Raw genomic sequence first — 27,604 nt, forward strand, 5'->3', positions numbered from 1 at the left:
CATTAGTCATTTCGTTTGTTTATATTTTAATATCTTGCGCCTAGCTGTGCTTAATTGTCTTGCTTCATTGCGCTTCTTTTTATTGGAACTGTCTGAATATCCTTCTTCCGGGTCTATATTACAAGATTGAAACTTTAATCAAGTAACTAAAGATCAGTCTTGTAATATCGAAACCTGAAAATGTCGAATGGCCGTTTCAAACCAGGGAAACACTTCCCTTGGCCGTTATGTGGATTATGCCCTTTTCTCCAATTTGGAGTGATCTCGGAGTTGGTATATTTAGTTAGGGGGGTGTGGGGCTGGGGTGCGAAGTTCCTCACTTGATTTAGGATTGAAAGTTTTTTTTTTTTTTGATGTGGCCAAGGGAAGTGTTTCCCTGGGTTGAAATGGCCATTCGACATTTTCATGTTACGGTATTACAAGATTGATCTTTAGTTATTCGATTAACTAAAGTTTCAATATTGTAATATAGACCCCTTCTTCTACATTGCCCTCGTTTTTGCCTGTAAAAAGTGGTATTTTATGACTTTGGGTCTCTCTGTACATAAGACAGTGTAATCACTAAATGGAGCAATTTCAATAATCACTTTTCTGAATTGTTGGTAATAGTCAAACACATTGATAGCTACATCTTCATTCTCTATAATGCTTTGTGGCTTATGTTTCCAATCCTTATCAGCTACTTCAATATTATGCTGTTGAGTTGCTCTCAGTATAAGTGAATTACTGTTGTATAAGCTTGCCCTGATTCTGAAAGACTTGCCCTTGGTATAAATGACTTACTTTGGTTTTTGTCCTTTCTATAAACAGGCTTCCACTAGGTGATAGAATCCAAAAGAGCAGTCTCAGTGTAAGTGAATTTACTCTGATGTAATGCAGAATCAGAAAGCCAAAAACAAGGATAAAGAGTGCAGTATAAATTTAAATGTGAGAAGTAAGAGAACTACACACAATTTACAAGGCTAGAAATTTAATAATATTAAAAAACAATAAAAACAGAGTACAAAAGTAAGCGCTTTCACGACTTGGAATTTGCTTCATCAGACAATCTTAAAAAGCTAAAGGCATCTTTATATAGCAACATATGGTGGTTAATTAATGTAATTGACTGTTAAAGAGAAAGCACAAAAGCACAATGAACTGTTTGCAAGTGTTAAAATTAAACAACAACATAAAATTGTGTATGTACAGATAAAAATTATTTAAAATCATCTTGAATTCTGTTTAAAGAAAAATATATGTATATAGAATATGTCTATTTGTGTTTCAAAGGTCGTGCCTTTAAAAAAGGTTTTAAGGAGAAGGTGTTGTTGAGGCCTGGAGGTTTCTCTGCATTAAGCAAGAGAATCCATTTTTGCTCAGCAACCTCTGTTCGATTTTCCAAATCACCTCCTCGAATGGTGTTGTCAATAATCTGAAATACCAAGAATTTAAAGGTGTGTGAAGAATCAGTCTTCATAATATGGGTTGCTAGAGCATTTGTTTCTCTTTTGTTTTTGATATCTCTAATATGTTCTAATATTCTGTCCTTGAAAGGTCTATTTGTTTTTCCCACATAATACGCATGGCATTTCTGGCAAAATGAGAAATAGACAATATTATCTGTTTTGCAGTCTGCATAGTGGTTTAGTCCAATATTAAAACTGCAAAAATGATGTGTATAAATGGCATGACTGTAGATATGTCTACATGCAGAACAATTTCTGCACGGAAAAGTGCCAATCCTAATAGAAGTAGCTGTTCTAGAAAAAGTGGGTCTATTACAAAGATGTTGCTTTAGAGATTTATTATTTCTAAAACAGAAAGAAGGTGTAGTACCTACTTTGTTAATCATATTGGGGATGTTGTGTAAGATATTCCAGTTCTTCTTAATGATATCACAGTAATCATTAACATCACTGGAGTACTGAAAGACAATCCTGAAGCTATCTTTAGTAAGCAAAGAACAATCAGATGTATATGACTTTTCAGTAGTAGCACCAAAATATGGTTTGCATCTACTTGATCTGTGTGTCCATGCTTCATTAATCATTTTATCTATATCGAAGTCAGAATAGCCTCGCTCTAGGAATTCTGACTTAAGGTCTGTAAGGGCTCTTATTGCATCTGTATCATCATTGTGCAAATGCAATACTCTAAAATCTGCACCTTCAGTGTATTGCAAGAAATATGTCTAGGATGCATGCTTTTTTTGTGTAAAAGAGTATTTTTTCTAGTAGGTTTTCTGAAAATGCTACTAGTTACTTGATTCAAATCAGACTTTTTAGAAATACATCAAGAAATTCAATTTCACTAGAGGAATATTTATATGTGAATTTCAAGAAATTCATGTAAACAATGAAATTATTAAGTTGACATATATCACCTTTCCATAACAAGAAAATATCATCCACAAAGCGCACATACCAGAAAATCCTGTCAAAGTACTCATTAGTTTCTGTTAATATAGATGTATGCTCCCAGTGTGCTAGAACTAAATTGGCGTAGCTATTTGCACAAGCTGTGCCCATAGCCATGCCAATTTTCTGAAGATGTAATTCATTTTCAAAAACAAATAGATTGTTCTCCAGCACAATTTCCAGTAATGCACATATCAGCCTGACTTTATCATTAGAGTAACAGTTATTGATAGTCAAAAATTCCCTTATCATTTCAATTCCAGTATCATTCGGAATACTCTAGTGTGACAAAAATATAGGTTCATAGGTTCATACTAGGCTATCTGCCCTAGGGCATTTATAAGCCTAGCCAGAGTGTGTTTGGCTTTCGCCACCCATTTTAAATTAATTTTGCTATGCCCTTTTTTGAGGTTAGTATACTGTGCCTCTGTCTAACAGTGACACAAAAGTGATACCCGGGGTAAACCTACGATCTCCCATTCACTCATCAAGATTCCTCTTGAAGAGAGTCAATGAGGGACTCTGCCTAACCTGGACTGGGATTTTATTCCAGAGTGAAGGGAGCCTCTGGGTTATGAATCTGTCCCTCCAGCATGTCCTATTTATTTCAGTGCTGAGGTTCAAGTCTCTCAAGCGCGTAGCTCGATGGGATTTGGATTTTCTGAGGTGCAGCATGTCCATTAATTCCGGGTTGGACATGGCTTTATACGTCAGGCACAGATCGCCTCTGAGCAGGTGGTATGCCACTGAGTAGAGCTGGAGTTTCTTTAACCGGGCAGCATATGGCATCTGATTGAGCCCTTTGATCCTCTTGGTGAGGTACTTTTGGGGTCTTTCCAGTTGCTGCAGGTGTCTGGTAAGGTACATCCCAAAAGGGGCATTGTACTCAATTATGGGCCTGATGAGGGATGAGTAAAGAGGCACGATGACCTCCCCTGATCTAGATGTGAATACCTTCATGATTAGGTGGGCTATATAAAATGTTTTTCTAACCACTTTGGCCACGTGGTTGTCAAATGAGAAATTGCTATCAACTTGGGTACCCAGGTCCATAATTACTTCTTCTGTACTTAATGGATTACCACCTATGTGGTAATTTGTGGGCACTTTGTTTTTGCCAAAGGGGATGACAATACACTTTTTGGCGTTTAGCTTGAGGCCATGGCTCTGACACCAGTTGTCTGTTTCTATGAGGCCCTTTTGGAGGATGTTTGTGTCGGCTGGAGAGTCGATTATGGCACCCAGTTTGCAGTCATCTGCGAACTTGGTCAGCCACAGTCCTTCCATGTTAGCCTGTACCTCTGAAAAATATATACCGAACAAGAGAGGTCCCAGGACTGAGCCTTGTGGGATGCCACTTGTAACTGGTTTGGAGTCTGACATGGCTCCAACAATTCTAACCATGTGGGTTCTGTCCTTGAGCCAGTTTGCAACCCATCTAGTGACATAGGGGTTTATATTTAAGCTGGTGAGCTTATCTATAATGTCCAAGTGGGGTATTGTATCGAAGGCTTTTGCGAGTTCCAGGTAGGCTGTGTGGACCACCTTCCCCTTGTCAATGGCCTTGATGACTGTTTCAAAGAAATCAACCAGGTTTAAGAGGCAGGATCTGCCCTTAACAAAGCCGAACTGGGTAGGATCCAGTGTCTGTAGGTCCCCAATGTCTTTATTTATGAGGTCCATGATGATCCTTTCCATAGCTTTGCAGACCAAGCTAGTCAGGCTTATGGGGCGATAGTTTCCAGGATCCGTTGAGGCACCACCTTTGTGGAGAGGGACCACTGTTGCTGTACACCACTCTTTGGGTACATATCCTGTAGTAAGGCTGAGATTGAACAGTAGTTTTATGTTTGGGTTTAGCTCTTCTTGGACTTCATGTAGGGCCAGCCGGGACACTGTCTGGTCCCATTGATGCTGTGTTTTTTGCTTTGGAGAGGGCAGCTCTTACCTGAGTATCTGAGATGTCAGGGGGGCAGCACTCTGCTGGGATAGATATTTGCCCTTTTGGTGGGGGGGGTGGAGAAGTTTGTGCTGAACCTGTCAGCTAGGATGTTGGCAATGTCTGTGGGTTTGGTGTATTTTTTGTCATTTTGGACTAATTCTGAGCATATCTGGGAATTCCCACCAGGTTCCTAACATAACTAAAGAAAGCCTTGTGATTATCCTTAGTGTCCTGTGCAATTTTTCTCTCTAAGCTGGCCTTAGACGATTTTATGAGTACCCATAGTTTTTTGCTAATACTGATCAGAGATGCCTTCCCTTTTTGGGATTTTGCTCTATCATGTAGTAGCTTCCTCCTTCTGTTGTATAGTTTGTTTATGGCTGGCGTCCACCAAACAGGTCGTCTGCCTTTGGAGGATTGGGTCTTGGTTTTATATGGGATTGCATGATCCATGCATTCCTAAAGGTGTTCATAGAATGCGTTTATAAAGGATTCTGCGGTCTGGGCCGTATTTTCCTCAGGCCCGGGGGCTTTGAAGGATTCCACCTCGGTTTTGAGGAGTGTGAAATTTGCTTTAGAGAAGTTTTTCACTGTGGTTTTCAGGGCAGGGGGTGGAGTCGGGATGTGAATATCCAGTGAGATTAGTTTATGGTCTGATCTTACCAGTGAGGGATACACTGGTCTGGAGCATAAAGTCCCCATGTTGGTGATGATCAGGTCCAGTATGTTTTCCCCTCTTGTGGGAGTGGTAACAAGTTGTTCCATAGCATTTGAGTTTATAAATTCTAGGAACCTTTGGGCTAGGGTGTTGGAGCTAGAGTAATGCTCACAGTCTATGTTTGGGTAGTTGAAGTCGCCCAATATAATGGTGTTTGGAGAGACCTTCATATTTTCCAGTGTTCTCAGGAAGGCCGAGTGGGGTTCCTGGGTTTGGGAGGGTGGTCTGTAGCAGGCTATAAACTGGAGGGCAGTTTTACCCAGTGTTAGTTGCACATGGATAGTCTCTGATGCTTCGTGTTGTGCCACCAACCTGGAGGTATGGGTATCTTTGACGAATATTGATACTTCCCCTCCTTTTGTGGTTCGGTCCAAGTTTTGGGGCCGAAAAGCATAGTATGAGGTATAACCTGGTAGTGCTGGGGTGCTCTCCAGAGCCTTGAACCAGGTTTCTGTTACTGCACAGATATCGATGTTCTCCATGCTAAGGAGAGTTTTGAGTGTGTGCGTCTTGAGGTTTAGACTTCTGGCTTTGAGTAGCTTTACTCTTAGTTTCTTATCCCTTGTGATACCTATGGAGGTGGGTTTGTCTTTTGAGCCTTGCCTAAAAAACCCACTATGGGGTTAGCAAGAGCCTTTGCTAATATCCAAAAGCCCAGGGGTGACAGGTGCAAGCCATCCCTAGCGAAGCATCGTGGCTTGTCGAGCATGTCATCCCAGGCTGACAGGCATTGGATCCCCTTTTAATGACACCAATACTTAAGCCAATTGTTGAAATTGATCATCTTGTCTTCATATTGTGGCATCATTCTTGGTGAGGGTAAGATGCTACTCAAGGTCAGGGTCATACCAGCCTGGGCTACATGCTCAGAGAGCTCCTCTTTGTCTCTTTTCATGTAGTCCAGGGAGGTGCTTCTCAGGTCATTCACACCAGCATGGACAATGACTGAGTCATATTTGTACTTGCCTTGGAGTGACTTGAGTGCTTGTGTTATGTGGCGGATCCTAACGCCCAACAGGCAGCTCACCGTGACCTTCTCCTTGTTCAGCCTGTTGAGCGGGACGTCAGTGTGCCTGACAATAGAGTCACCTATTACAAGTGTATCAGGTGTGTTGTTTAGCCTTAAGGGCTGTGACTGTTCGGCACACTGGCTTTGTGAGCTATGTGTTGCACGTGTTTTGTTTTGGGGTAGCGGTTGCTTGGGTGTCTGCTTTGGAGGTCTCTGCTGCTTATGCAGATTTTTATTTAGAGCCTCCGAGTATGTTTTTGTGTGTTTATGTGTTTGGTTTGCTGTCGTGGTAGGTCTATGTGAGACTGGAATTGTAGTGAGTGTGATTTCCTTCTCCTCCTGACTGGTTTCGCCAGTACTGAGTTGAGAGAGCTTAGCCTCCAGTATGGCTATATGGTTGCATCTCTCACATGTGTTGGAATTTGTTGGGAGGAGGAGAGGGTTGTCTGTGTACATGAGGCAGTTGTATCATTGCCTCAAGATTCCCAGATTCACCAGCTGGACCGGAGAGGAGATTGACAGCTGACCTTTGGACATGCTAGAATAGTATTGGGAATTCCTTTATAATTGAAAAAAAAGGTCCAATGGGGAACGAGGTACTCAAGGGGAGTTTGTGAGGGTGTAGTGCTTTTAATATTTTAGTGCTGACTTATATAATTGCTTTAGTGAGCAAGTGCCAGGTAACTTAAATGCAATGTGTTACAGGTAACTTAAATGCAAAAATGACAAACAGTAACTTTCTTTCAAGTGAAACAAGGAAATAAGTACAGTAAGCAATGCAGATATCACTAGGGATCCACAGAAGTGCTGAAAAGCCGCGGTTTAGGTGGAATTAGCATTTCAGGGAAACAACAAGCATACAAACAAAGCTAGATTCAGCAGGCCTGGATTTAGTCTATGCTACAGCAAACAAGGTGTACCAATTTCAGTAAGAAACAGTTCAGATATGCAGGCACTATAAGCCTTTAACCAGAAATTCCCAGCTCAGAAGGGCAGAGTCCAGCCTCTCCTCCCACAAGAGTGCAGACCACAAACCCTCTTAATGTAAAATAACTGGCCTGAATCCCAAGTGCTTAAACCAGAACTAATACACTTTTAGAATAACAGACACTGAGCCCTCAATCAGCAGTTCCCAACTTCCTGTACCTTATTTGTTGTTTTACTATGCATGCATAGCTTTAAGCAAATCTCCCGAAGCTGAAGTTGGAGTACAGTGATTTGAAACTTTTGAAGTTATCAAAATCCATCCTGAAACTTGATTTTGCACCAATAACATCCCATTTTGGGAAAGATTAAAACATTTCACTGCCTATACCTCTGTCCAAAAAACAGCACATTTAAAATGGAATGTAAAGATATTTGTAAGTTGACGAGCATATGCATACAAATCTTAGCTGTATTAAAGTATAATTAAATCGATCTATAGTATGTCATATAGCTTGTCTACCTTAACAATGTCAGTTAAGAGGAAATAGTGGCATGAAATATTTTCAGGGAGGTGCTTGAGTCTTCCCCTGTCTCAGTAGTTTTCTGATAGCCTTGGTCCATTTCCAGACTTAGGTCTAGAATGCTATGGCTGAATTTTTCATCTATGGCACTGACTGGTCACTTAACAGTGACATAAATTGCTAGAGGGTCAGGTGCATGAAATAGCATATGAACAGTGCCTGCAGCCAACAATAAATAGTGTTAAGGACACTGCCTGCAACTAAGTACCACAGAAGTGACAGGTCACCAAGGGCTAGACTGGGAAGCAGAAACAGGAGAGGGTTTTGAACTTCCTGGATAGAACATAATGGACAGCCAAATGGAAAGAATAGCTGGTAAACAGGTAAGTAAAAGTGAACTGCTAGTTGGCTTAGACTGTCATTATATTAATTGCAAAGCAGTTTCCTGTTGTTATTGCCGTTGTATGAATAGCAATGCAGCTATACAACCTAAGGGCATAAAGTGCTGAATGTTTGTGCAGTGAGAGAGCAAGATATGTTGGAAAGCCTTGTTTGTGAACTTTCAAGACTCTTAGTTTTTTGGACAGTGAATGAGGAAATGTGAGAAAACAGATTACATTTTACTCTTTCAGCACCAGTCTAAAAATCTGAAGCTCAGAACCTTCAGTAAAATAAAATGCTATTAAAAAGATAACTTCTAAGCCAGATGTTTCTACCTTTAAAGCTGTTACACAATGCTGCAACAAATGTGGATTATAGATGAGAATAAAAAGGTATATTACAGTTTTCTTATGTTTATTTTTCACAGTCAAGATCTCAAAAAGTTCAGACCCTGCACTTTAGCCTTTTAGCAGATGTTGGCCCATTGAATGTACCTGCAAAGGTTCATGCATTTGTGTTAAGATTCATGCATTTATCTTGAATGAGGGGGGGGGGGGGTGTTTATAATCTTCAGTGTTATGGGACCAATTTTAAATAAAATACACACACAAATGTGGAGCAAACAGCGCTGGATCCTGAAGCTATAAATTCTACTGAAACATTTAGTCACCCATGTGAGCAACCCTTATGAATAAAGCTTTTGTTGCATTTTCATTGTTACAGAAGTACTTGGTGCATCTATTCACCTCTTCTGTTGCTTGCCGTTAAATGCCTTGTCCTACAATGACTAGGGCTCTGCCCCCAAACATATCATACTTATTTGGTATTAAACAGTTTAATTAGCTAATTCATGCAATGCAGGAAAGGAATACCATAATGTACTAGGAAATATGACTTTTACTATGGCATGATGGTCTCATAATATAATTAGCCTAACAGCCTGTCTGTGTGCACGTTTATCATGTACATGAGCGCATGAAAGAAGCTGGAGAGAATTTTGAGACGTACTGGACAAATGTGATTCTAAGGTGTTAAATATGCATCCTTAATGGGGTGAATGTACCTTGTGAAATTTACAGAACCAGCAACACAGTTAATTTATTCCCAGAATAAACTTGTTAGCATAGGTTCTAGGATCAAAACTAGGAGTTCCCCAAAGAAATGGCTAAGAATACAGAAAAGGTATGGAAAAGCTCATCTGTGGTGTAAAAATGATTGTTTTTTTGAGTGGATACTGCTTTTTGTTGGTTTTATATCGAAAAAATGTATTACTAACAAATATAACTAAGTTAAGACACACACAATGATAGAAGTGCATGTTAAGTATAGATATGTGTAGCCTAAAATATCTGAAAAAATGAGACATTTTATTTCCTTCATTCATTTTGAACACTTCTGTCCTTTTTTTTGTTCATTATTGGAAGAATGACAGTTGCTCAGCACACAGAAATGTGGACAACAGCATCTGTATTTCTTTTCATTGAATGAGGTCATTTAGGCTTTTAATAACAAAGAAGAAACTTCTACCTAATTCTTAATTACTCAAATGTATATATTTTTAAAACAAGACTGATGGTGCATCGCTGCAACCACAGAAGTGATTCTGCTCAAAATGCATTCAAATTAGAGCATTTTGCATTGTTGTATACCTCTAAGAAATATTAAGTAATAAAAAAAGTATAAAACCACGTTTTGTGTTTACTGTATTCTGCTAACAAATGTATTATGCTTTGTAGGTTTCCTTGCTTGATAAATTAATTCTGGCAGTAAGGACAGATCACTGTGAGGCTGACTATGTCACGAACATAGAACTTTCAAGGCATGATGTTTATTTTACTTTATCTGTGCATGTATATTTGTATTTTATTTACTGGATTAGCCCTACTGAGAGTATGCCATTTTAAGAGGGGACACAGGGGAAGGCCCTCAGACAGTGAAAACATAAGCATTTCAAATAGCAGGTAAACTCATACACACATGGTAGAATAACTATTCTTACATTGTAGAGGTTTAACATGATTTACAGAGTATAAAACACATTTTCATTTACATGGAATGTGTAGCTGTATTTTAGTGGATCACCTACACAAGAACGACAGCGCAAAACACCGACACCCACATAGCCAACACTACATGGTCGACAATCGAAACACCGATAACGTTATTACTGCACAAAAAAGGGAAATAAAATATCCTTTTTTGTGCTAGCAGGAGGGCTCTGCCCCCCCGTAACTTTAATATACCAACTCTGAGATTGCACTACAGTGCAGGAATGGAAATCTTTCCATTCTGCACTACGGAGACATACCATTGTCGGCATTTTGATTGTCGACCATGTGGTGTTGGTTATGTGGGTTTTGGTCTTCTCAGCTGTCGTTCTTCTGTAGGGGACCCATTTTAGTACATATGGTGATTTCATTTTTTGTAGACATTATTGTATGCAGGATAGACATTAGACTGCATGCTTATGTTAAGATGGGTGTATGTATATGCCTACATGCAAACTTCAAGAAATGTCATACTGAGCTTTAAGCAAACCACAATGCTTCATGATGACTGCAGCTAGGTGAGTTAAGAAGAAGAGCATAGGGTAATACTGCAAAGAATATAGCTTTATGAAACTTGGGCTTAAGGTTGCTAATCATAAAGTATGTTTTACTACTCAATTTGTCTTGGAAATGCATTATTCCTACACATAAAATGAGTCTTGCAATGTACTCCTTAGTGTGATGACAATTGCCCTGGTTTGTAGCTGAAAATGTGCCATCTGAATAAAGAATAAAAGAGTGTTTGAGTCAAGTGTTAGCACACCAGTCAGTGATCACTTAAAAAGGAGATCGTATATTGTGTTAGCAGCTTGGAGTGGTGAAAGTATCACAGCTGCTCACAATTTTTATAATACAAGTGAATCTAAACATTTTATGATAGTTCCTATCATGCAAACTATGTGATCCTGATAAGGTTGGGGGGGGGGGGGGTGAACAACTGCAAGATAAAATCAGCCAGTTCCACAATGAAACTTGCAGGCGTAAGTCAACATGCAGAGGTAGATTTGTATTGTGTCATTGTGATGTGGTCCATCTAGAGATCTGGAGAGATCAAACAGGTCACAGTGAGTATCCTTTTGAAAGGTTGGTATGAACTGCATTTCCTGCACCACTGCAGAGCTAGATGACTGTAAACAACTTCAGAGCTGTAAAATTACATATATTATGTAACAGTCTTTCACATGTTTTCACTGCAAAATTAATCAGGCTAAACATCTTACAATCTTATGCAATGCAAATACATACATTCATGAACAGTAAAAGACAGTATTCAGTATTAGAGTGTGGGGGACCATAACACAAGACTGCAGAGAATGTGGTGGTAATGATATATTGTTCATCACTGTAAAAGTAGCTGTTTATGTAGCTTGCATTAAAAAGATAGCCAGCCTGAAATTGCACTGAAGTTCATAAGCCAGTAAGAAGATTGTTCTAGATGTATATTATATGTTCAGTGAAAGCAGTGGATCAGTCTATCTTTTCAGAGTTAGACATCAGTGTCCGTGATCTATTTCTCTTTATAGAGCAGCAGTTTTACCGTAGGTATGAAAACGAGCAGCTGCAATGAACACATGTAATAGTGTAAAAATGCTGACAAGAGTTGGTTTAAACGTGTAATAAGTGAAGACAGCACAAAGCTTACTCTCAATACCCTCAGCACCACAGTGTATGCGATCACAGACTGAAAATAATTGTGCATTCTAAAAGGAGTGATTTATTATTTGGGAAGAAACTGTTATACTTTATAATTTTTTTGTGACAGTTTGAGTCCGCTTGCATTGCTGAGTATTTTCAGCTTTACTGTAAAAATGCCTGTTGCCATTTGCTTTATGTGCTTATACTTTGCTTTTATTCATTTGTTTTTTCTTTTTTTTTTGTCTTTTTCTTTAGGTCCCTGGTGGTCAAGCTGAGATGACCTCCTCATGTCTAGGCCACTATGGATACCCTTAACACCTCCCTTGTCCCTGGGCGGGATGACAGGATTGGTGCCCTCTGGTCAAAGAATCCCTCCATCCTTCTCTGTGAGTCAATCGCCAAAGATTCCCCAAACCTGTCAACCAATACTACAAACCCCAAAAACATGAGACCCTCCTCCGAGGATCGCAACGTCCACTGTAGTCCTGAGACCGCCAGTGCTGTGAGCCCAGCCATGGAATATAAATATGAACTGGGCCTGGCCACATATTCAGCTTTAAAACCAGAAAGTAGCTGCCAAAGCCTCTTCACGCTTGAGAAGAACCTCAGAAAATTTCAAGACAAAGATGTTGAAATTCTGAAAAGTGACATTGTGTTTGGTTCTGATGGATCTGCTTACCTTATTGACAGTGTTAATAAACCTGACTTGACGCTCCTGCCAGAACTCTGTGGTCATCTACTACCAAAGGGCTTTTCCCAGGATTCCCTGCCCAGTGGACAATGCGAGGTGGGAGGGTCGGACAGCAACTCCAGTAGCACTTCAACGCCATCTCTCATCACCACTTTCCACATAGTAACTACCTACCAAGGCTTTAACTCTGACCAAATGTTGCAGAATACCTCAGCCAGGACAGGGCTCATCCCTGACCTGCACAGTTTCCGTATAGTTAATGTCCGGCACAAAACCAAGGTAAACTACCTACAAGACAACAGTTCAGCCAAAAACTCATATGAATCCAAAGATGTCTCTGCCAATAATGTTGAAGTAGGTCATTTCTCCTCTTGTGATGGAAAGACACTTGCCAAACCCATCTTGTTGTGTCTCATATGCAAACTGTCATTTGGGCAAACTGTGTCATTTATGGCACATGCTACTGATGACCACAAGGTGGTCCTTATTGAGGAGGAAGAAAATATTTTGGGAATGAAAAATGTCTCTGCTATAATACAAAGCTTTGGGAAAGAAAAAGGACCTCGTATTAGCTTTCTAGAACCAAAAAGTAACACTCCTATTTCCTCAGATTCAACCGAGGACCATTCAGATCCCAGCCTGGACCTCAGTGATGTAGCAAAGGGAATGTTTCAAGGATTGGTGAATGTAATCTCCACAGACACAACCAATGATATGCCTCTTGTGACCCCAAAAGGCATTTATAATGGAGACCCTGATAAAGTCCCCAGTTTTGTTCCAAATCTATTCTTGGGTGCATCAACCAATGAACTGCAACTGGGGATTCTGAATAACTGTGGATTTCAAAGTAGCTTTGCACCTATGGAAGATCAAGAAGGCAGAAGTAAGTTTTTGCAACCCAAAAATTCACAGCCTGTGTCTTCTGTCCAGAACCCAGATGTCCTAATAAGTTCTGTATTAGAATCTTCAGATGACTCAGCGTGTTGGAGCCCCAAAGGATCACAACCAACTGAGGCCAAAGAAAGAAAGCCTGATATGGAGATGGGTCTTCCTTCAGAGTATGGTGTAAAACATCTTCAGGAAAAAACTGAAGGAGATCAAGATAAATTTGGGGTAGCACTTGGCATACCATCAGCCCAAGGTAGTCACGACAGCACTGAGCAACTACATTCAAACCAAAGTGTCTTTGAACGTCAAGTATTGTCTTCACAGGCCAACTCTTGTCCAAAGGATATATCTGCTGTTGTTTCTACCATGAAAGATGGTTATGAAGGGGAAAACCAAAGTATCGGTAGCCCTTCTGTTGAAACAGATCAAATGAATGGAAGAATTAGTCCTGCAAGTGACTTCACAAAGAATTTTCCTCTTCCTTCAGCCAACAGCAATGGAAAAAATAGTATTCTTGGTGAACAACTCAGCTTTAATACTTCAACCAATGATGAGATTGCTCAAACTCCAAATGCTGAGAGCTCAGGAGCAGACACCTTCCAAAGTATCTCTCTTTCTAACCACATGTCTTTGTTGCACTCCCGCAACTCCTGTAAGACACTGAAATGCCCAAAATGCAACTGGCATTACAAGTATCAGCAGACTTTGCAGACTCATTTGAAGGAGAAACATCCAGAAACAGGAAACCACTGCATTTACTGCAATACTGGCCAGTCCCATCCCCGTTTGGCTCGAGGTGAAAGCTATACCTGTGGCTATAAGCCTTATCGCTGTGAAGTCTGCAAATACTCCACCACTACAAAGGGCAATCTTAGCATCCACATGCAGTCTGACAAACATCTTGCAAACCTGCAGGGTCTTCAGAGTTGTAGCATTGCCAGCAGTGCCAATGGTGTAGCTCAGGGGCTTGTTCCACCACCACCACCACCACCACCACCACCTTCAAGTAGCAGCAGCAGCAGCCCTAGTGATACCACTGCCAACCTCTCACCCACTGACAAGCCAAAGCAGAAAGCCTCATGGCAGTGCAAGGTTTGCAACTATGAAACCAATATCTCAAGAAACCTTCGCATTCACATGACAAGTGAGAAGCACATGCAGAACATGATGTTACTGCATCAGGGTTTGCCATTAGGGCTGCCAGGTCTCATGCAAACACCTCCTGACATCTATCAGTATTATGGAACTCAAGGCATGAACTTGCAGGTAATGAAACTGGAAAACCAAGCTGATCCACGGTTGATGATGAATGGATTCCATCTTGAATCAACCAATGTGCAGTCAATGCCATTAAATTCAGGTATGTAGCAAGTACAAACTAAAATTCTCATTCAGAATGGTGAAAGCTTGAATTTGGTTCTTTTAATGAAACTAAATATGGTCTGAGTTACTTGTCACCCTGTACCCTTTTTAGTGTAGTATTTTGCCAGATTACATATTCTTGTGGTGTCAAGTAAGCAAGTTTCAGTCTGAAATCTTTAGAATTTTACCAACAAAGACCAGAAATAATATTTGAAAACATTTAAGGCTATTGTCGGTTAACATTTTCCATCACACATGCAACTTGTACAGTTGGCACAAAGACACGGTTTCTACCCAGTGTGAAGTGGGCTGGCTGTAGCTGTGGCTCAAGCACCAGAAGGCCAGTTAGGAAGAGAGAGGAAATGAGTGGCCCTGAGTGGCTTTCATTTGTAGAGAGGGAGGAGCTAGTAGGTGAGGGTGACCTTATTACTAGTGCAGCAGCACTCTGGTGGAAGATGGAAGACGCTGCGGTGGGACTTAATAAGTAATAGATGATGGAAAGGGCAGACATCTTATGATGGATGCAGGCATAAGTAATAGATGATGGAAAGGGAAGACATCTTAAAATGGATACAGGCATAAGTAATAGATGATGGAAAGGGCAGACATCTTATGATGGATGCAGGCACAGAGATAACCAAGACATGGCCTGAAACTGAAGGCCACTGCACTGACAACTGAGGAATGGGACATAAGAACAAACTAAGGAACTTGCCTCTTTATAAAAGCATTATGATATTATTTCTTACCTTCTTAGTTCTTACCTGCTTCAAGGAGATTAAATAAGTCAAGTTAAGTTTTTCTGTGAAGAAGAGTGAAGCAAAGTGGTCAACAAGGCTAGGTATAAAAAATCCATTAAAAAAGGAAACCTATTTTTCATTATAGAGTCTCCAAAATGCACACTGCAGCATTACTTCCCATAGAAATGTTTGCTTTTTAGCTCTCCTTATAGTTAATGAAGGTTAGAAGAGTTCAGTGTCACTTGGTATGCTTCACTGGCAAGGACCTTTCATTTTGTGTTGGATTTTTCTGTGCCACCTAAGCTGACTTTCTTTTGCAGTTGCATGCCTTCATCCCCATGTAAGTTAAACAGGACTTCTTTTACTCTGACATGAATCTTCCTCCTTTCAGCTAACATTCATGTTTATTCCTTCCTTGGCTTCACTCTCCTATGTGACTAATAAAGATATGGTGAATCCATTTCGTGGTCCTATAAGTTTACATGAAGGCTGTAGATTGGATTTTCTTTTTCTTCATTCATGTTGGTGGTCAGAGTTACTAGAGTTTATTTTGTGTTTTCTACTTTTTGCTCCTATTTAACCTTTGTAGGCTATGTGAAAAGCATTTTTCTGTTTCCAGTTAGCAAGTATATATTAAAGTAATATAGCATGGTAAAATATGCACTGTTGTGTGCACTCCCGTCTCTGATGTATCTTTTCATGAGGAAAGTGTCTCAGCCGTAATGAGTAATGTATATGAGAAATACTGCATAAATGGGTATTCATAAAATGTATTTTTGAGTACATCTATGTCTTAAGCCCATAATAATCAACTATTGTATACAGTCTCCATCATGTCTTATTGTAGTTAAATGAACATTTAGGTAACATGATGGCAGATGCCCTGTAGTCTTACTCTGATTGCTGTGCCCTCTGCAGTTCTGCCTTTAATTTAGTACCGTCCCCCCATTTCCACCTTTTTCAAGCTATCCTGAATTATTTTGCTAGCCTGCATTCTCAACCCTCTTTCTTTTGCAGTTCATTTCGTGGCTTCATCCCCCTGTCATTTAAAAGGAGCTTCCTTTAATCTGACTTGACTCTTCCTCCTTTCAGCTTAAATCCATGTTTATTCCTTCCTTAGCTGTACACTTGTATGTGACTGATAAGGATATGGTGAGTCAGTATCATGCTCTGCCTTCCATTCTGTACCAGCTTCAGGGACTAGAACAGGTTTTTCAAATGATGTTTTGTCATCCCTCAGTTCAGTGGATGGGAGACATTGTACCAGCATCAGGGACTACAACTGGATTTCCAGATGTTGCTTTGTCATGCCATTGCACCAACCTCAGGGACTACAACTGGTTGTCTAGATGTTGCTTTGTCATCCCTCAGTTCAGAGGATGGCAGACATTGTATCAGCCTCGGGGACTATAACTGGTTTTCCAGATGTTGCTTTGTCATCCCTCAGTTCGGAGGATGGCAAACATTGTACCAGCCTCGGGGACTACAATTGGATTTCCAGATGTTGCTTTGTCATGCCATTGCACCAACCTCAGGGACTACAACTGGTTATCTAGATGTTGCTTTCTCATCCCTCAGTTCAGAGGATGGCAGACATTGTATCAGCCTCGGGGACTATAACTGGTTTTTTCCAGATGTTGCTTTGTCATCCCTCAGTTAAGAAGATGGCAGACAATGTACCAGCATCAGGGACTACAACTGTATTTCCAGATGTTGCTTTGCCATCCCTCAGTTCAGAGGATGGCAGACATTATTCCTGTTGGCCTTCAGCACAACCCTGTCACACTGCTCTATGCGACTGAATGTAGAGGTGACCATTCTTGGGTCATCTTATTTCTGTCTTTTCTAGATTCATTCCCCTTAATCTTTGCTGCTACAGCTCTGCTAATCTTGTTCACGTGTTAAATGGATGAGATATCAACTTAATAAGTTTATTTCTTTGATGCTAATGACGGTAACCCCCTCGATCATTCCGCACTGTACCCATTACTGCCAGTTCATGCACTGGTAGTAATTCAATTTCAGTGAGCTTTTTAAATTTCTCCTTAGTTTTGAGACCATGAAATTAGTCTATACACATGTGTGTGTGTGTGTGTGTGTGTGTGTGTGTGTGTGTGTGTGTGTGTGTGTGTGTGTGTGTTATGTATACACATGCCGAATACCCCTAAGTCAAACCATTGGTGTATAGTTTAAGAGAGGTTTCAATTTGAAGAACATTTTTCAAAAGAGGACTTATTAAGACCAAAACTGCACACAGATAGAAATAATTTACAGATGAATGTTTTTCAGGTATCATTATACCTCTCAACTTATTTGGTCAAGAATTCTGGACAAAGTCAAAAGTAATGGGTTAAATTTAAGAATATTTTTAAACTATTGCTGTGGTTCACTTAAAGTTAATAGAAAAATATGCTTTGTATCGTTATGGATTTTTTGAAAAATATGAAATTTAAAACTCTAACGACTGGCATTACTGACTGACTGTAATCATTAGTGATTTACCAGAAAGTTAAAAATGTTATGTGGCATAGTACAAAAATAAGGGACAGTCTGCAAAAATAGGTAGAGTGAAGAAACATGGGTAGCTTCCAAAAGGAATAGGAATGTCTGGTCACAATAACCCATTACAGCATTTAAATACTTTTTATTTGGATGTGCAGGATTTTGAAAGATTGTAGGTTATGGCTATGTGAATATTATTATAGGTATCTCTGAGCAACTCTCAGCAAATGGATTTAAGAAGTTGTAGTTTTAATGACTGAGATAATTAAAACTATATATTCTTCAATTCTTAAGCTTGAGGATTCTTCATTTTCAGGCAGTTTAGTATGGTTTGACTTTACCGTAACATCCATAGCAGGAACAAGCAAAAGAATTAAAGAAATGGTAGCAACAGTAAACATTCCATCTTCCAAATACAGGACACCATGCTACCTGTCATAGGGTAGAACAAATAGGCAAAACATGAAAACTTTACTAACAACTAGGGAGGGTGCTCACAGCATTGTTAAAATCTTACTTTATACTTGTTTTACCACATACTCAAGTCTTCAAACATTACAAGCACTCAGGAGAAACAAGTTGGGGTGCAAAAGACCAAGGCCACATATAAGAAAGTCAAGCAAACCCCCCTCAAAAAAAAAAAAAATCAACTCCGGTCAGCAACAAGAAACAGAGGTAGGAGCAGGCCTGCAGCATCATAGCAGCCATACCATCCATAACACAAACAAGCAAAATAATTCCGAAACTACAGCCATAGTCAAACTTTCATCTTCAAAGTGCAGAATATTACACTATCTTACACAGCAGATTGGTAAAATGAGACATATTTAATAACAACTAGGAAAGAAGCCCACATCATATAAAATGTTTTGGATAACCCCAGTATCTGTATCTTTTTGTTTGCCAGAACATTTATTTGGTTACATTGTAAAATTGTCCTTTTCTACCATTTATATGACAAAAACGTTATACAGCAGGTGTAATATATTGTACTTTACCAAGTACCTAGCTCTTCCAACATTAGAGACTTGAAAGTAAGTTGAAAAGGTTCAAGACCCCCCCATACACACATACACAAGTAAGCAAAGTGTTCACTCTCTGTTAGCATCTCTACACATTCTTAATGACAAAAAATCAAGTTATTATTACTTCATTATACCCACTACATTCATAATACTTTGATGTTAAGTTGTCTATCTCGCCTTCATTCTTGCTGGATGGGTTCGGAGCCGATCCTCGGCTCCAACTCGGCCTTTTACTATAGCTCGAGAGCTATTTACCGGCTCGAGGCCTCCCCTTATCCCACAATGCTAGGCATCAGATACCCAGATCTCGTTTGCCGCTTCAGCTACGAGGTTGCGTTTTTACCGGCTCCAGGTCATGTAATTCTTTATTGTATTTTTTGCTACCAGTATCGTGTAATATTTAGTTATTCTTCCCTATTAGGTTAATTAGATTGTGTACTCCTTTAGATCCCACTTATAAACTCTTTTTTCAGTTGTTACAGAGTTTACTTCACCCCCCCCCACCCTTTAGGGTAGTGTTAGGCCTAGTTAGCTGCCTTTTTCTAGTCTTATAGTCATCTTGTATAATATATATATATAGATATATTTATTTTTTTTTGTTAGAGATAACTGTTGTGGTTTTAGTGGTATTGTTACTGTTAGTTTTACCTAGTGCATGTGTGTGTGTGTGTGTGTGTGTGTGTGTGTGTGTGTGTGTGTGTGTGTGTGTGTGTGTGTGTGTGTGTGTGTGTATCTCTTCTGTAATATGTCTAAAGATACCAAGGTCTCAGGTTTCAAGAAGTGTGACTCGTGCTGTCAGAAGATGTCTCTGACAGATGGTCACACTTCTTGTGTTTATTGCTTGGGTCCCCTACACCTGCAGGACTCCTGTTCGGTCTGTCATGCCTTCAGTCTGAGAGTCCTGCAGGAGCATAGGAATAAGCTCATTTTGGGGGGCTTGTTAAAGCCAGAAGTATCCCCGGCCAAGCCTTCGTCGGGGAAATCCTTAAAGCCCGCCAAATCGTCGGCTCCCTATTCAGAGCCGACGCTGAGCAGAGCTTCTGCCTCCTCATTGGTTCCGGCTGGAACCGACACTTTGAGACCTCTGTCGGCTCCGACATTGCTATCGGAGCCTTGTCTGAGCCGAAAGCGTTCAAGGTCTCCCTCGTTACAGTCTGTTCGTTCAGCTGCCAGGTCTGCATTACTCCAATCGGAGCGGAGCCATAGATCCCATTCCTCTCGGTCTTCCAGGCTATCTGATCAGGACTTGGAGAGGGTGGTCAGTAGGCTCCTTAAGTCGCAGGCACTGGCCAAAATGTTGACTAGCCCTTCTCAACAGACTGTGGCTATCCCTGTGTCTTCAACAGTTCCTCCTCCGACTCTACCACTGTGTTCGGAGCCGGAGCTTGTTGGGGCTCGAATCATCGGAACGTTGGAGCCGATACCACACCTTTCGACTCTCTCATCGGCTCCTATCTCTTCAATGATTCCATCCTTGAAGGGATCTGGGTGCCGAGACTCCCTCATCGGCTCCGAGGGGGCGAGTGGCATCGGACCCTTGTCCGACCCCGTTCTCCCTCTCAGGGCCTCAGCGCAGGTGAGCTCGGCCCCGACATCGGCCTCGGAGCCGTCCCTCTCGGTGCCGGGAGGGGTTCACATCTCTTCGGAGCGGGGACCCTCTTCTCTGCCTGATAGGGGTGCCTTTGAGGTCATGAGGAGCATGCTAACTCCGGTGTTGGCTCCGCGATCGACCCCTTCAGCTCCTCCCCTTATGGTGCCTGCATCAGTCTCTGTCCACCCTCCTGACCCCAAGCGTGGAGAACAGGCACTCCAGGTAGCCCCATTGGGTGTATCGTCCTCTTCTGAGGCCTCCCCTGATCATTCAGAGGAGCCCCCTTGGAAGAGAAAATGTTAGAGGAAACATGTTGACTCCCCCGAGTCAGTCACCTCAGACACCAACTTGGAGGATTCGGAAGGGTCCCCAAGGTCCCCCTCTGAGGATGTCTCCTTCTCAGACATCCTTGAGATCCTTAGGCAGAGAGGGAACTTGACTGCCCTTAACCCTTCCGAGGATGAGTTGGTGTACCTGGATGCATTTGGTTCTCGCCCTTCCACCTCCTGGGTGTCTCCACCTTTTGACCCGCTCATGGAAGTGGTGGCTCGGAAGGTGTGGACGGCCCCGGACACAGTGGAACCAACTCCCCGCAGGCCCACAAAATTCATTACAGCCCCGTCCGACAAACAGTTTCTTACAAAGGGTGTCCCTGTTGATGCCATGGTGGTTGCAGCAGCCACTAAGAAGGAGTTGGCTGACCCTTCTGTACCTGTTCATCCACCTAATAAAGAATCTAGGACAATGGACAGGTACAGGAAGTGGATGTTTTCTTCAGCGACCTTTTCCATGTGGTCGCTGAACTATCTGTGCCATTTCACTTGCCTTCAAAGGGATCTCCTTAAGGAACTGGGTGATACCCTTCAGGATCCATCTGCTGCGGGGTCTCAGGAAAAGATTAACTCCCAGCTGGTGACCCTTAACTCTATAGTCAACTCCTCCATGTGGCTCATTTCTTATGCAGCCGATGAGGCGAGTAGGGCCGCAGGCACAGGCGTGGCTTTGAGAAGACATGCCTGGATGTGGTTATGTAACTTTGCTGACCCCTTTAAGGCATCCTTCACCAATACCCCCTTCGATGGTTCGCCTTTGTTTGGACCACAGGTGAAGGATATCCTTACCAGGTGTGAGCAGGAAGGCAAGACTCTTTCTGCCGTGGGAGTCTGTTTTTCTACTCCCTCTAGACCATACCCTAAAGGTCAGAAGAGTGGAAAAATGTGATTTTGCATACCCCAGGGAGTCGTGCCTGACACACGTGGTGAGTTTTCCTCCAGGGGCAGAGGAGGGAACAACAATAGATGCCGCCCGAGGGGCAGAGGGGGTCCGCAAAATCAGGGTAGCAGGGAAGCTTTCTCTGACAAACCCTTTCAGCACCCCTGAGAGGCTGCCCAACTGTCCACCCTCAAAGGCAGTCGGGGGAAGATTGTCACTGTACCCAGAAGCCTGGCGACTCCTCACACAAGATAAATGGGTACAGTCTATCATATCCGAGGATTACAAAATCCCCTTTGTCCACACCCCCGTGCAAACAAACAGATCCCTTCCAGATGTTCCACCCGGTCTAAGGGAACAAGCAGTACTAGAAATTTCAAAACTGCTAGAAAAAAAAGAGTCATCCAGCCAGTCCCAGCAGACCAGCAAGGATCCTGGATTTACTCCAAGTTCTTTTTGGTACCAAAAAAACCAGGGGACTGGAGACCCATTTTGGATCTCAGCAGGTTAAACAAGTCTGTTCAAAGAACAAAGTTCCGGATGGTCATGCTTCAGTCCATTCTACCCTTTTTGGGTCCGGACAACTGGATGTGTTCCATAGACCTTCAGGATGCGTACTACCATATCAGAATGAACAGATGCTCCAGGAGGTTTCTCCGCTTCCGGCTGGGAGCCAGTCACTATCAATTCAGAGCCCTGCCCTTTGGTCTCACCACAGCCCCCAGGGTGTTCACCAAATGCATGGCAGTGGTTATGGCTCACCTGAGACAGCGAGGATTCCAGGTGTTTCCATATCTAGATGACTGGCTCCTATCTGCTTCCACCAGGCATCAGCTAATCCAAGCCAGGGATTATACCATCCAAACTTGCTCCGAGCTAGGTATCTCTATAAACTTCGAAAAGTCTGCATTGTCGCCTTGTCAATCTATAACCTTTATAGGCACCATATTAAATACAAAAGAACTGTCGGCAAAACTTCCATTAGAAAGAGTATTAGACATTCGCCGACATGTTCAAATGTTACTACAGTGCAAGAGAATTCAGGCCAGATTTATGCTGAAAACCTTGGGTCTCATGGCAGCACCAATCACATTACTTCCCCTGGCTCGTTTTCACATGCGGATTCTTCAATGGATGCTTTTTACCCAATGGTCCTTTCAACAGCTTCCGATGTCTCACAACATAATAATCACCCAATCATGCAAAGACCACCTTTCTTGGTGGATGGTCTCCCCTCAAGTTTTTCAGGGCAGACCATTTGTCCTTCCTCCTCCGGTTGCCACGGTGGCAATGGATGCCTCCCTGATCTGGTGGGGGGGGCATTTTCAGGACAGGACTGTCCAGGGCACTTGGCAACCCCTAGAGTACCATCTGCACATAAACGTCTTGGAGATGAGAGCGGTACTTTTAGCGTTGCAAGCTCTTCAGGACTCTCTGCCTACCGGGACTATTGCAGTTCAGATGGACAATATGTCGGTAGTGTGGTACATCAACAAGCAGGGCGGAACCAGGTCCTATCCCTTATGTCGAGAAGCACTCAGACTCTGGCAGTGGGCAATCTCCTCTCAACGGTTTCTGATAGCAACGCACATCCCCGGGAAGTCCAACGTCATAGCGGACAGGCTAAGCAGGGCAATCCTTATGCCTCACGAGTGGTCTCTCAATCAGTTAGTAGCCGACAAAATTTTCTGCAGATGGGGTCAACCTTGCTGTGACCTTTTTGCAACCCCTCTCAACAGCAAGTGCAGTGACTTCTTCACTCTCTTCCCCCTCCCAGGCCATTCCCCCAGAGACGCTCTAGTTCACGATTGGCCCCGGGGTCTTCCCTATGTATTCCCTCCTTTTCCCTTAATTCCAAAACTGATTCAGAAAGTGACCGCTTTGGGATCCAGGATGATCCTTTTTGCTCCTTACTGGCCTCGACAAATTTGGTTCCCATTCCTGCATTGTCACCTGCTGGAGCAGCCCTGGAATCTGGACCCAGTGCCAGACCTCTTGATCCATCAGTCGGGTGGGCTGCACCAATCCCTTCACTCTCTCAACCTCACAGCTTGGTTGCTCCACTTCCAACCTTAGCCAGGCTTCCACATATTTCTCAGCCAGTGCGTGAAATCATACTTTCTTCGCACAAATCTTCTACTAGGAAGACTTATGCTAGTAAGTGGAAACGTTTTTCTTTCTGGGCAGAGGCTAGAAAGATAGACCCCTTTACAGCACCTGTCCATAATGTTTTAGATTTTTTGGCGGAACTTTTTCGAGCAGATTCCTCGTCTGCCACCATTAGGGTCCAATTGGCTGCTATCACAAATTTTCACATTGGCCTATCAGAGTCCAGTATCATATCCCACAAACTTTTTAAGGCCTTTCTTAAGGGGACTATTTTACTTAGACCCTCGGTTAAAGATCCCCCCCGTGGGATTTGAACTTGATATTAGCTTCATTGATTCTCCCTCCTTTTGAACCTGCGGCTTCTTGTTCCTTAAAGTTACTCTCCTGGAAGACTCTCTTCTTAGTAGCCATCACCTCATCCAGAAGAGTATCGGAACTTCAAGCCCTTTGTATTCGCCCTCCTTATCTTATTTTTCACAAAGATAGAGTTTCACTCAGGACTAATCCTTCCTTTTTACCCAAAATACCCTCAGAGACAAATCTCAATCAGGCTATTGATCTTCCTGTCTTTTTTCCTAATTATTCAAACAGAGCTGAACAAAAGTTACACTATTTGGACGTTCACAGGTAATTACATTTTTATTTGGATAGGACCAAACAGACAAGAAAATCAGATCAACTCTTCCTGTCCTATGCTGAGGGCAAGCAGGGCCTGCCAGTTTCTAAGGTAACCTTGTCCAGGTGGCTATTATTACCTTGATCTACCAACTGAGACATAAGGAACTCTCTACAAAACCAAAAGCTCATTCCACCAGAGCATTGGCTACATCAGTAGCTTTTCAGGCTAGACTTCCAATGGAATCTATTTGTGCTGCAGCCACATGGGCCACTCCTCATACCTTCATTTCACATTACAAGTTGGATATGGCCTCCAGGAGTCAAGCTGATTTTGGTTCCACTGTGCTCAAGAGTCTGTTTCAATGAGCCACCCAGGGCTAAGGTGCTAGGGACGCTGTCCCATCCAGCAAGAATGAAGGCAAGATAGACAACTTAACATTAAGAAGTTATGTACCTACCATAACATTCCATGTTAGTTGTCTTCATCTCGCCTTCTTTCTTGCGTCCCACCCTCCATCCCCCCTAGCCTGGTTAGGACCGAGAAGAATCCCTTTTGAGGCCTTCTTCCTATGGTTGACTTTTTTTTTAGGTTACGTCTTCCTCTGTTTGTAACATTGTAGGTAAACCTTGTGGTGGGAACAGGTGTTTTTTCCATGGTGTTAGCTCTACCAAACGAGATCTGGATATCTGACGCCTATCATTGTGGGATAAGGGGAGGCCTCGAGCCGGTAAATAGCTCTCGAGCTTTAGTAAAAGGACTAGAAATGTATTTCATCTTGCTCATGTCAGAACTGTACCTTCTTCCCTCTCAACTTCTTAGCTCAAGAATTAGAAATGAGGAGCAAAAATCAGGAACAGCCTTTATGCATAGAAAGTTGATAAAAATAACATGTTTGCATTATCAGGCATTTTCTGGAGCACACAGAATCTGAAACTCACATGGCTTTTATTACTTTGTGACTGCAATCTGCAGCAATTTACCAGAAGTCACAAATTTTACAAGGAGCAGATAAAAAAAAACTCTCATCTTCTTGTTCAAGAATTTTGGACAGAGCCAAAAATAATGGAGGACAAAAAGAGGCAAATTTTAACTATTAATTTATTTAGTTGTTAACCAGGTAAATGGAAAAAGTGCCTCATATCAGGGGTGACTTGAGAGCACCATCTGATTAAGTGACTTGCTGAAACTCACAAGGTAGGCAAATGGAAGTTAAAGGATTCCAAACCCCCTTTGACTACAAGAAATAGTTTGTTAAACATAAGTGCCTGGCAATTCCAGATCACTTAAAATGTTAACATAGCAATAATGGCTGTATGGATGTGCACTCTTTGAACAATGAAAACTATGAAGTTGTAAAGACTGACATTATTGACTAATAGTAATCCTCGTTGATTTCCTGGGGAAAAAAAAGAAGTTAATGAGGGACAGAGTGTAAATGTTGTTATTTTGGCTTTTCCCGGTTAGGGGGACAGAGTGTAAATATGAGACAAAATTCGTGATAGAGGCACTGGGAACTAATGTCGGGCGGCACAAATGGGCTAGGCTTGTAAAGGCTCCAGGGCCATTAGCCTAGTACACACCTTGGAACCTATGTTCTGCAAAATTGGAGATAACAAGCAAGCTACTTTACTTCATTTAGAAAGTTAATAGAATATCAACATGAATTTTCTAAACATGTGAACAACAAAAAACATGAATTTTCTAAACATCTGAATAACAAAAAACATGAAACTCTAATAATTAGCATTACTGACTGACTATAAGCCTTAGTGATTTTTAACCTGCAGTAATTTATCAGAAAATGAAGACCCAAGTGAAGATCTTGTACGTATTGCAAAGGATTAAGTCTCTAACCTCTTACGGAGCTGCTTCCTGTAGTCAACGGTACAGGGTTTGATTCGTTCTCCCACCATTTGCCTACTGTGTGACTTTGAGCAAGTCACTTAACTAGATAGGGCTCCTGGGTTGCCCCTTTACCTGGTTTAAAATATAGAAAAGAAAATGATAGGGCGTACTTATGAGGCTGAATACTGATTTGCAGTTTCTGATTAATAAGAGCAGAGCTGGATCATGGTCAAATGGAGCCATAAGGAGAGTGATGGACTTGGACCCCCTCTCAGCAGCCATACCAATATCTCATTAGTTGGCTGTCTCTCCCCGGTTACTTATAAAATGTTGTTGAAACCTGTCAGTGTGCATGCTATTTTTTTCTTTACTTTTACAATGATCACAGAGATTTGGATGTATTGTAAAACTTTTATTAAATATTTAACAGTGAAAACACAAACAGTCATTTGATGAACAAAATAAAACACTCTCAGACTGAAAACAGCATGAGCAATGTTAAACTTCTCTTCCTTTGAAACTCGCATACAGTATTGATAATGTAACTGGCAGTTCATTAAGCAACAACAACAGATATCCAGGCATTTATAGTCTGATAGCATATAGTGAAACACTAATAAGAGTTATCTGAAACGTGCAAGAATTCAAAAGACATATATCTAATGAATTTGTTAACACCTTGGGACAGACTACTGAACTCAAATGTCTCTTTTCAAGGGCAGCCCATGAGCACTGTCTGGTGAAGTGACTTGGTCAAACTTTTATTATACAAATGAAGGCTGAGGGAATGAAAAGCTACACTACATGAAACAACTCATTTAACAGCTCGTAACCTTAACTCATTTGCAATAATTTCCAAACTATTGTAGCCTGACACAGTACATTTCACAGGATCATAGGAAGTTACTAGGCAATTACCTCTGAGTCCCTTACAAGCCTAGCCAAGAATTTAGCCCATGTTCTGACAATTCAGCAGCCAATGCCCCTGTCCAGCAGGGACACAGGTGGAATCCCAGGGGTGTATTTTCTGTTCCCCATCTAGTTATCTAGGTTGCAATTAAAAAGGGATAATGAGGTACTTTGCTTGACATGGAGAGGGTGTCTATTCCACAGAAGAGGGAGTCTCTGGGATACAAATTGGTTCCGCCAACAAGTCCTATTGATGTCACAGACCAGGTTGAGGTTGCGCATGTGGGTTACTGGAGTGGAACTTGACTTGGGGATATGCAGCAGTCCCATTAAAGCAGGGTATGAGTTTGCTTTGTATGCCAGATAGAGGTCACCCCTGAGGAGTCTGTATGAGACTGAGTAGAGGAACAGGACTTTAAGCCTGCCTGTGTAGGGTAGATGTTTAAGGTTGTGGATTCTTCTGGTGAAGAACCTCTGTGGTCTCCAGCTGCTGCATGTACTTTGTGAGGTACATGCCAAAAGGAGAGTTTT

The 27,604-nt window shown here is 41.7% G+C and overlaps 1 protein-coding gene across 1 annotated transcript in view; it reads left to right on the forward strand.

Moving 5' to 3' along the window:
- The window catches only part of LOC122790920 (zinc finger homeobox protein 2-like), a 515,963-nt gene that overhangs the window by 216,647 nt on the left and 271,712 nt on the right, over window positions 1–27,604 (forward strand). The window contains exon 2 of the mRNA XM_044058604.1: window positions 11,836–14,519. Within this exon, the coding sequence (XP_043914539.1) occupies window positions 11,882–14,519 (2,638 nt within the window). The 5' untranslated portion in view covers window positions 11,836–11,881. The remainder of the gene's footprint in view (window positions 1–11,835; window positions 14,520–27,604) is intronic.

This window comes from Protopterus annectens, chromosome 16.part0, assembly GCF_019279795.1.
Source record: "Protopterus annectens isolate FY-2018-M chromosome 16.part0, PAN1.0, whole genome shotgun sequence".
NCBI classification, from domain to species: domain Eukaryota; kingdom Metazoa; phylum Chordata; order Ceratodontiformes; family Protopteridae; genus Protopterus; species Protopterus annectens.